The sequence below is a fragment of the Sander vitreus genome, chromosome 9 (assembly GCF_031162955.1).
Source record: "Sander vitreus isolate 19-12246 chromosome 9, sanVit1, whole genome shotgun sequence".
Classification (NCBI taxonomy): Eukaryota; Metazoa; Chordata; class Actinopteri; order Perciformes; family Percidae; genus Sander; species Sander vitreus.
Genome location: NC_135863.1, coordinates 327,232 through 338,110, shown reverse-complemented (window position 1 = coordinate 338,110; position 10,879 = coordinate 327,232). Strand labels below are relative to the sequence as shown.

The 10,879-nt window shown below is 45.0% G+C and overlaps 2 protein-coding genes and 1 pseudogene across 2 annotated transcripts; all 3 read right to left on the bottom strand.

Annotated features, from left to right (window-relative positions):
* Positions 1–377: 377 nt before the first annotated feature.
* LOC144523002 (histone H1-like) lies at positions 378–1,343 on the bottom strand. The gene has a single exon (XM_078258251.1). The coding sequence runs from the start codon at positions 1,297–1,299 to the stop codon at positions 676–678; it is 624 nt and encodes a 207-aa protein (XP_078114377.1). The 5' UTR covers positions 1,300–1,343; the 3' UTR covers positions 378–675.
* Positions 1,344–1,939: 596 nt separating this feature from the next.
* LOC144523001 (histone H2B) lies at positions 1,940–4,711 on the bottom strand. Its single transcript, XM_078258250.1, has one exon. It carries the CDS (start codon positions 4,689–4,691, stop codon positions 4,317–4,319), a length of 375 nt encoding a protein of 124 aa, XP_078114376.1. The 5' UTR covers positions 4,692–4,711; the 3' UTR covers positions 1,940–4,316.
* Positions 4,712–9,626: 4,915 nt separating this feature from the next.
* Positions 9,627–10,044, bottom strand: LOC144522840 (histone H3-like; annotated as a pseudogene).
* Positions 10,045–10,879: the final 835 nt, after the last annotated feature.

Below are 10,879 nucleotides of genomic sequence, written 5' to 3'. Positions count from 1 at the left end.
AGGGTCTTCTCTGAGACGGGGTAGGGGCAGGGTTATAGCAGGTTCATAATTAAGGACATTGTATGGGGAATTTGGGACACTAAACTGCACATATACCACATTATCTTTAGTTTTTATGAACCATAATGCCTCATAAGGAATAATAAAGTGGGCCTAAGAGCAACTAGATAACCTGCATCCTTATTTTATAACAGTGTGAACTGTTTAGTTAAGATGTGTTCATGTTTGCTGTATGCTTTTCTCAATACAGTCGCTATATTCCATAACCTGCCCATAAGCATATGAATATCATGTATATTTATACTTTCTGTACATAACCCTCTATGTTCCTTATCTGTCACTGTAGACATGTAATCTGGAAAACCTGTATTTATCTAATTATACACTGTTGTACATAATTAATCTCTATCGTCTATTATTATCGTATCGTCGTATTATTATTATTATATACACAGTCTATGCTCAGTACCTGTACTCTGCTAAATGCCCATAAAGTTAGTTGTAATGTAAGCCTTATGTTTCCCTGTTACTCTCCCTCCTCTTCAAGCAGTAAAAGTCGTGATATATAAATAATGAGTCATCGGTTAATAACACGAATAATAAACAGGAAGAGGCTCTTTGAGGAGATGTGGTGGCTCTTAAAAGAGCCGTTTGTTCATCAGAGCGATGACAGCTTTACTTCTTCTTGGGTGCCGCTTTCTTCACTTTGGGTTTGGCGACCTTCTTTGCGGGGGCTTTCTTAGCAGCAGCCGGGGCCTTTTTCACCACCTTCTTGGGGCTCTTGGCGGCCTTCTTGGGGCTCTTGGCTACTTTCTTGGCCGCTGCGGCGGGCTTCTTGACCTTCTTCGGGGACTTCTTGGCGGCCGCTGCCTTCTTGGCTGCCGGAGCCTTCTTGGGCTTCTTGGCCGCGGCGGGTTTCTTGGCGGCTGCGGGCTTCTTGGCGGCTTTTGGAGCCGCTTTCTTGGCCGCTGGCTTCTTGGCCTTAGTTTCGGCCGCCTTCTTGTTGAGCTTGAAGGATCCGGACGCCCCGGTCCCCTTGGTCTGGACCAGAGTCTCCTTCGCCACCAGGCTTTTGATGGCGGTGTTGACGCGGGACTTGTTCTTGTCCACATCGTAGCCTCCGGCAGCTAGAGCCTTCTTCAGGGCGGCCGCAGACACGCCGCTCCGCTCCTTGGACGCGGCCACAGTTTTAACGATCAGGTCGCGTACGCTGGGCCCGGCCTTCTTCGGCTTGGTCACCTTCTTTTTGGCGGCTTTTGCCGGCGCGGCGGCTGGAGCTGGAGCTACTTCTTCTGCCATTGTTTCCTCGTTTGTTCCGACACAGATAGTGATCAGAGTGACTGAGAGAGAGAGACTGATGGAGACTCCGGAGCACAAGGCTGCACTTAAACACACCATGAGAACCGTGGAGACTCAACCCAGCCCTATGGCTCCTACATAGCAGTCTGGATGTCACTTTGTGTGTTTTCTCTTCACTGATAAAACCCTCCAAACTAAATGTTGGAGAAGTGCAGCGGGCTGAAAGTTGCGGGGCCGATAGCGGGCTCGTGTCTCTTCATGTTGAAGTCCCGCAGAGCTCCGGTGCTCTCTGCATTTTGTCTGTGGAGCCTCCAAACATCGCCTCTTCACCGCCGTGAACAGCACTGCTCGGCGGCTTTTCACTCTCATTTCTCTCCTAAAATGACTTAAAATGCATCATAATTGCATCAAAAGCTGTTTTCCAGACGGTCCACATGTTTGTTCAGGGACTCAAAGTAAAAACAACCATCTGTTGGTGATCAGTTTGTCATAAAATCCAGTTATTCTGGTGACAGTAAACACACCGATGACGGCCGAGGCTTATGGAGCAGTTTGGCCAGACTTCCTATCAGAGCTGCTCACTGTGGACATGTCCTCAGTTATTCTGATTTATTTTGATACAAATGAACTGTAACACTAATAATATATATACTAATAACTTTATTTGTATATTGCACTTTTAAAACACAACAAAGTGCTTTGACAGAAGAAAAAAGAGCACATAAACAAGTCAATACAAACATAAACATCATTGTTAAATCAGAAGATGAGACAAGCTCAGAATGGATTAGATTAGATTAGAGTCAACTTAATTGTCATTGTGCAGAGTACAAGTACATAAACAATGAAATGCAGTTTGCATCCAACTAGAAGTGCAAAAAGAGCAGAAAAGTGCAATATGATATACAAATATAGACAGGACAAGAAATATAGTGCAGTGTTATAAGAGCAGAATAAATATGGCTATGTAATATGAACAACATGTACAGATATGTGCAATGTAGTAGCAGTGACATTACACTAGTAGTAAGAATAATATACATCCAGAGTATTAGTAGAATATATAATGAGAAAAACAGAATAAATATGGATATACTGTATGGACCGTATGGACAGATATTGTTTATATAACAAACACAGTGACTCACAGGTGAAGCTACCTGTAAAGACATTGTAAAAGCTTGTAATTGTAACAACAGTAACACATTATAACTTAGCACAAATCACCTGATTGATGTTTAACTCTTGTGTTGTCCTCCCGGGCCAAAATGAACACTTTTAGACACTGTTATTTCCCACGTTTTGCTTGCTTCTTTCAACGTTTTTGACACTTATTTTCCCCATTACCACCAGTATATTCACCACTACAACACACGTATTAACACTAGTTTTACACTTATTTTTGAATTTATGGTCAACAAACCTCATTTATATGAAATTATCAAATGTTTGTGTTAGAAAAAAACAGAAACTATGAATGATTTGGACTAATAGTTAAGATCAGAGGAATGAAGGCAATGGATAGTCACAGATATGTCAAAGTTTAGTCAGGATAATGCTATAAAACTAAATAAAACACCCAAAAATCAATGAGAGTAGAGATCTCATCCTTAATTTAACTCATTAAGAGCGTTTTATGGAACCATCCGTGTTATTTTGGGGCAAATTGGTTGAAAGAAACCCAAATGTCTCATCTAGAAACTGTGATAAATATGAATTGAAGTGAATGGAAAAATGGTCAAATTTGACACGAGGACAACAGGTTTAACTAAAGCATGACTCATGATGGTTTTTAGTAGACTTACTGTTGCTCACCATTAACACATGATCAGGTCACTATGACTTGATGTGATTAGTTCACACTTTACATGACATGTTTTAATTCACAAAGCAGAACAGTAACTATTCTCCGTTTACTGTCACAGAGGAGTGAAGAAACGAGACAATATTCACATTTAAGAAGCTGGAATCACAAGTTTTACTTATATTTCATAAAGAATGACTCAAACCGATGAAGAAGGCTGTTTGTGTACTAACAATTTCATTATGAAATAGCCATCTAAATAAATAACTTTTAACTTGCTGCTGGAATAGGGCCTTGGACTCGTCTTCTTTAACTTTTGTGTCTTCAAAACACCACCAATATTTGTTGAACTTCTGAGCACTCGAGGCCTTTTCTCTTCTATAGTTCTAGCGATTCAGTTGACAAGTAATGGATTAATCTTTGCAGCTGTAATGGGATGACGCTGTAACAGCTTTTGGTACGAGTTAAATATCGATGATGTAACAAACGTCCTTACAGAGATGTAGAATGAAGGTCTGAACAGTGGCTGTATGGGTGTAATGTAATATTGTATAAGAAAGGTGATGAAAATGACATTGATAACTACAGACATCTGACTATAATAAACACTCATAAAATATTAGCCAAAGTAATTATGAATAGATTAAATGATATACTAGGTGAAATTATAGAAAAAGAACAAACGTGTGCCATAAAAGGCCGTCTAATGTGGGATAACCTCTGCACACAGAGAGAAATGATAAATAAACCTGAAAAGAGACTTCTATATAATCGGGCTGGACCAAAAAAAAAAGCCTTTGATTACATCTCCAGAGAATATTTATGGGCTGTAATGAAGTCTTAAGGCTTTTCAGAAAGTTTTATCCATTTGATCAGATGTCTGTTTGTCAAATCTAGTGTTTGTATGAATGTAAATGGTGTTTTAACAGAGCCCTTCAATGTAGAGAGAGGAGTGAAACAGGGCTGCCCTCTGAGTGCTGCTCTATACATCCTGGCCATCAGTTCTATTATGTAGACATTTGTTAAGGTTGATATTAAACAGGTTATTTGTAGCCTACTTTCCGGACACCTTAGATTGTGATATTATGTTGACATTAAATACACTTCGGATAATAAACGATCAAACAATCTCTTTGATAAAGTGAAACGTCAGCTCTTAGTAGAAGGAGTGTGTGGCTCTTAAAAGAGCCGTTGTTTTATAACAGCGGGATGTTTACTTGGAGCTGGTGTACTTGGTGACGGCCTTGGTGCCCTCAGACACGGCGTGCTTGGCCAGCTCCCCGGGCAGCAGCAGCCTCACGGCGGTCTGGATCTCCCGGGAAGTGATGGTGGAGCGCTTGTTGTAGTGAGCCAGACGGGAAGCCTCACCGGCGATGCGCTCAAAGATGTCGCTCACAAACGAGTTCATGATGCCCATTGCCTTGGAGGAGATGCCGGTATCGGGGTGGACCTGCTTCAACACCTTGTACACGTAGATGGCGTAGCTCTCCTTCCTGCTCTTTCTCCTCTTCTTGCCGCCCTTCCCGGCAGCCTTGGTCACGGCTTTCTTGGAGCCCTTCTTCGGGGCGGACTTAGCTGGTTCAGGCATGGTCTCTCTCGGTACTTTACAGTAACGGTCGAATAGCTCAGTAGCTGGCGAGCCACTGCTCTTATACACACTTTATGCAAATGAGCCTGTGTCGCCCCTCTCCTGTGATTGGTCGAGCTGCTCTCTGGGTTGGAGCAGCTCGGCCAATCACAGAGAGAGCATTTTAGGCTTCATTGCAAAGTGTATAAACAGTGGCTCTCACCTTTCTAGCTATTCGGCCGTTACTGTAAACCGGAAAGACTGAACAACTTCTCCGCCCCGAAGAAACCAGAAAAGCCGTGATCAAACGTAAGGAGAAAGTGAAGAGCTTGCCGCTACGTGTACAAGGTGTTGGCAGGTCATCGCAGGCAATGGGCATCGTAGGCTTTCGTTGTGGCTTTGACATCTTTGAGCGCATCGTAACTTTCCTGTTCACTAACTAAGCGCTCCTGTACTCCCGGGCGCCGTGGCGTACTGCTGCCAGGCACTGACCAAGCACTGCGTGATGCCAAACCGTCTCAAGCTCACCTCGTATCCGCTGTTTAAAACTGGCACAACGGCTTTTAAGACCTCGCTCTGCGACTGAGCGTTTCACTTTTATCGAGATTGTTTGATCGTTGTGCTCGAAGTGTATCGGCATGTATCTGTCTAGCGTGAAGCGGGCACAAATAACCTGTTTAATGTCGGCCGTAACAAATGTCTACATGTCGCTGATGGCCGGAGATATGAGCGGCGCAGAGAACGGCTCTTTCACTCTCCATGAAGACTCTGTTAAGGCTGCCATTTCATGCAAACTGAACGACAGAGCAGACGTCTGATCAGAGAAATGGATAAAACTTTCTGAAGCCATGAGACAATTTTGGCCATGCGTATTGCTCTTGAATAACAATCAGGCTATTTTTGGTCAGCCATGAAGTCTCTTTTCGGGCTATTATCATTCTCTCTTTGATGATGCGAAGGTATCGGTGGTGGCACATGGCACGCGTTCACATAATTTCGCCTGTATATCGTTTAATCTATTCATGGTGCACGATATTTATGGTCTGGCTCCGATGTATCAATGTTTTCATCGCCCCTTCCCATACGTATTACATTACGCGCTGCAGCCACTGTTCGAACTGCTTCATTGTCTCTGTAGGCGTTGACCCGTAAATCGTGTTGCTCGTGCCAAAGCGCGGCATCCCCATTGAATTGTCGTGCCTGTCGGCAATTATAGAAAGACCTCTGGTGGTGATGTTTTGAACGGACCAGAAGACGAGGTCCAGGCTGATCAGCAATGTAGTCAAAGTTATTTATTCAAATGGCTGTTTCATGGTGGTACAAACAACTATCATCGGTTTGATAACCATGAAGATATAAGTAAAAACTGTGATTCAGCACTTCTTAAATGTGAATATTGTCTCGATGTGATGTAAACGGAGAATGAACCACTTTGTTCTGCTGTGAGTAAAACATGTCATGTAAAGTGTGAACTAGTCACATCGAGTCATAGTGACCTGATCATGTGTTAATGGTGAGCAACAGTAAGCCGCTAAAAACCATCATGAGTCATGCTTTCAGTTAAACCTGTTGTCCTCGTGTCAAATTTCGACCGTCCACCGCTTCAATTCATATTTATCGCGGTTTCTAGATGAGACATTTGGGTTTCTTATCAACCACTTTGCAAAACAGCGCGGATGGTTCTCATAAATGCGCTCGTAATGAGTTAAAGTGGGATGAGATCGCTACTCTCGTGATTTTGGAACGTGTTTATTTGATCACACTGGCATTGTCCTGTCTAAACTGCGACGCGCAGCTGACGACTATCGATCGCAGCTCATTCCTCTGATCGTAACTATTGGTCAAATCATTCCTGGTTTCTGTTTTCTCACACAAAGCGTTGACTGATTTCCTCATGAAACGAGGTTTTGTTGTACCATCGTCAAAAAAGCTAAGTGTAAATCTGAGTGTTAATACGTGCGTTGTAGTGGTGAATTTACTGGTGGTAATGAAAATAAATGTCAAAAACATTGAAAGAAGCAAGCAAAACGTGAAAAACAAGTAATCTAAAAGTGTTCATGACCCGGTGGTCAACACAGGAGTCACATCAATCAGGTGATTTGCGCCGAATCATAGTGTGTTGCTGTTGTGCAGTACAAGCTTTTGCAATGATGTTTGCAGCAGCTTCACCTGTGCGTCACTGTGTTTGTTGCACACAGTATCTGTCCATACCACGGTGCCTGTACAGTATCATCCATATATTCTGTTTTTCTTATGACCAGCTGCGCCTGCTAATACTCTGGATGTATGTTATTCTTGCCACTGGTGTAATGTCACTGCTACTACGTGCACACATCTGTACATGTTGTTCATGATTACATAGCGCATATTTATTCTGCACTAACATAACACTGCAACTATATTTCTTGTCCTGTCCATATTTGTGTATCCTCATTGCGCTTTTCTGCTCTTTTGCACATCTGGTCGATGCAAACTGCATTTCGTGTTTATGTACTTGTACTCTGCACAATGGCAATGTAGAGAGTTGACTCTAATCTAGTCTAGTCCATTCTGAGCTTGTCCATTTTCTGATTTAACAATGATGTTTATGTTTGTATTGACTTGTTTATGTGCTCTTTTTCTTCTGTCAAAGCACTTTGTTGTGTTTTAAAAGTGCAATATGCAAATAAAGTTATTAGTATATATATTATTAGTGTTACAGTTCATTTGTATCAAAAATAAATCAGAAATAACTAAGGACACTATCCACGGTGAGCTGCTACTGATAGGAAGTCTGGCCAAACTGCTCCCATAAGCCTCGGCCGTCATCAGTGTATTGTACTGTCGCCAGAAGCTAACTGGACACCTGACAAACTGATCACCAGCAGATGGTTGATTTCCTACTTTGAGTCCCTGCACAAACATAATGGACCGTCTGGACTGCTTTTTGATGCGGTATGATGCATTTACAAGTCATTTTAGGAAGAAATGAGTGAAAAGCCGCGAGAGCAGTGCTGTTCACGGCGCTGACGAGACGTGTTTGGTTGCTCCCACGAGACAAAAGCTGCTGAGAGCACCGGAGCTCTGCGGGACTTCAACGTGAAGAGACACGAGCCGCTGTCGGCGCAACTTTCAGCCGCTGCGCTTCTCGCATTTAGTTTGGAGGGTTTATCAGTGAAGAGAACACACGGTCAGGCTCTTATGCAGGAGCCATAGCGATGGGTTGAGTCTCCACGGTTCTCATGGTGTGTTTAAGTGCGGCAACTGGTGACATCTGGGTCTCCATCGGTCTCTCGCTCGTAGTCACTCTGATGCCATCTGTGTCGGAACAAACGAGGAAACAATGGCAGATGACGTGGCTCAGCTCCAGCCGCCGCATAGCAAGCCGCCAAAGAAGGTGACCAGGCCGAAGAGGCCGGGCAGCGTACGCGACCTGGTCGTGGAAAACTGTGGCCGCGATCGAGGAGCGGGCGGCGTGAGCTGCTGGCCGCCACGAAGAAGGCTCTAGTCCCGGAAGTACGGTGGATCAGTCCGTCAGCGCGCCATCAGCCTGGTGGCTGAAGGAGACTCTGGTCAGATCAGAGACTCGGGGCGTCCGGATCCTTCAGGCTCATCGAGAAGGCGGCCGAAAGCTAAGGCGAAGAAGCCAGCGGCCAAGAAACGCGGCTCAAAAGCCGCTCAAGCGACTCACCAGCCGCCAAGCTTCCCGCCGCGGCCAAGAAGCAGAAGGCCCCGGCAGCCAGAGCAGGCGCATGCCAAGAAGTCCCAAAGAGGTCAAGAGGCGCCGCAGCGTAAGAGCAGCCAAGAGCCAGAAGGCCGCCAAGAGCGAAGGTGGTGACAGAAAGGCGGCTGCTGCTAAGAAAGCGCACGAAGGTCGCCAAACGAAAGTGAAGACGGCACCCAAGAAGAAAGTAAAGCTTGATCGTCGCTCTGATGAACAAAAGGCTCTAAGAGCCGCCGCATCTCCTCAAAGAGCCTCTTCCTGTTTATTATTCGTGTCATTAACGCTGACTCATTATGTACATGGCACAACTACTGCTTGAAGAGGAGTGACAGAAATATGAGGCGTACATTACCGCTAACTTTATGTGGGCGTTAGCAGAGTACGGGTACTGACCGCATAGGCTGACGTATATAATAGTAATGTAGTACGTCTGATACGACAATAATAGACGATGGAGATTATGTTTCTAACAGTGACATCAGTCAGATAAATACGGGTTTTCAGACCTAGCATGTCTACAGTGACAGATATGAACATAGAGGGTTATGTACAGAAAAGTATCAAACTCACTACATGATATTCACATGCTTATGGGCAGGTTATGGAAATCTAGCGACTGTATTGTATTGAAAAAGCATACAGCAAACATGAGCTACATCTTAGCTAAACGGACCACACTGTCATAAAATAGGGATGCAGGTTATCTAGTTGCTCTTAGGCCCACTATTATTCCTTATGAGGCATGATATGGTTCATAAAAACTTAAAGAGATGTAATGGTATTGCTATGTGCAGTTTAGTGTCCCAAATTCATACAATGTCCTGATTATGAGCCTGCTATAGCCCTGCTACGCAGTAGAAGACCCTCATCTGGGACACTGTTATTGACTAAATCTGCGACATAAAGCGCGTAAGTCAAGATAATGTTTATCTGTTATTAGTGGAAGTAAAGACCTTATCTTACACTAATGGTGAGCTAAAAGGAGTAGCCTACTCGATTTCGATAAAACAAGAAGATAATCGGGCAGTCACCATAACGTAGAAAATGATTATGTGCGTTTTTCGTGTGAGTAATTTAAAGCCCACCATGTTAACACACACCGGGGACGATTTCTCTGTTTTCATTCTCATGTTTGTGTCATGAGCCCCATAAGGAAATAAAACGTATGTAGGACAGCTTGCTCCTTAAGTGTTTGTGTGTGGCTCTTAAAAAGAAAGCCTTTTTTGGGAGGTGTGGCCTGTGTGCTGGTGAGTTTAAGCCCTCTCTCCGCGGATACGGCGGGCCAGCTGAGTGTCTTTGGGCATGATGGTGACCCTCTTTGGCGTGGATGGCGCACAGGTTGGTGTCCTCGAACAGGCTCGACCAGGTAAGCCCTCGCTGGCCTCACTGCAGAGCCATGACGCGGAGCTCTGGAAGCTGCAGGCCGGTCTTGAAGTCTGAGGCGATCTCCCTCGCCAGGCGCTGGAAGGGCAGCTTGCGAAGATGAGCAGCTCAGTGGACTTCTGGTGGCGAGCAGATCTCTCTGAGAGCTTCGGTACCGGGCCTGCAACGGCGGGCTGCTTCGGTCCGCCGGTGGCCGGGGCGCTCTTACGGGCAGCAGCGGTGGCCAGCGCTACTTCTAGAGCTTTTCCTCCGGTGGATTTCACGGGCGGTCTGACTCGATCTGGCCATTTTAAGTTTGTCTGTCTCTTCTGTGTTCCCAGCTAAAGAAGAATACTGAGACTTAGGGCAGCGGCTTTATAAAGGAACTGCCGGAGCCGCGGCGGCGCTGAGTTGGTCAGGCCGTGACGCGCTTCGCGATAGTAGCTATTGGACGAGAATTCGGCTAAACCGCTCGAACAACGGCTGAATAACGACTTGGCCACAGAAACGCCCTATATCGCGCGTCCTGTGTGTGTGTGAGAATCGTTTTAATGGTTGGCTGGATGATTTGAGTTGTGCTTTGAGAGAAAGAAGCTCGGGAGCAACTGAATATTTGTTTAACAACGAGTTGAAAGTTATTAAATTGAAATATGTTTGAACCGAGCACCACAATTCGCCATTCTGTTGTCTCATAAACGGCATGAGGGCAGTTGGTGTAAGACAGAGTAGAAAATCTATCATGTATAGTTTTAACAAGCAGTACTATGTTTTGCATCCACAGAGAATACCACTAAATCCCGATGTTTGACGGTCTTAACCATTGTTTCTTATTTCTCTAGTCAAACATGAAGAAATGAGACGAGGAGCTCTTAAACTGAGGACCGGCTTTGAGATCGTGACGCTGCTTCGAGACCTCCTGGCTGCTGATTGGCTCAGCGCCGCCTCGGCCAAATCTCCGCTGCTGATTGGAGCGGCGGTCCGCTCATTCAAGCCCGCCAGCTCCAGGCTCTCGCGACTCAAGGGTTTGGTTGGCACGGTCACGAGAAAATCGTAAATGTGCGGACCGGAGAACGAGCTGACAGACCCATATCGTGCCGAACTCGGACCCAGTCGGCCGTACGGGCTGCTTCACAGAAGGCCCGCT

Bases quoted from the DNA above. Each gene is read 5' to 3' on its own strand.
- LOC144523002 (XM_078258251.1), bottom strand. From the start codon at position 1,299: ATGGCAGAAGAAGTAGCTCCAGCTCCAGCCGCCGCGCCGGCAAAAGCC.
- LOC144523001 (XM_078258250.1), bottom strand. From the start codon at position 4,691: ATGCCTGAACCAGCTAAGTCCGCCCCGAAGAAGGGCTCCAAGAAAGCC.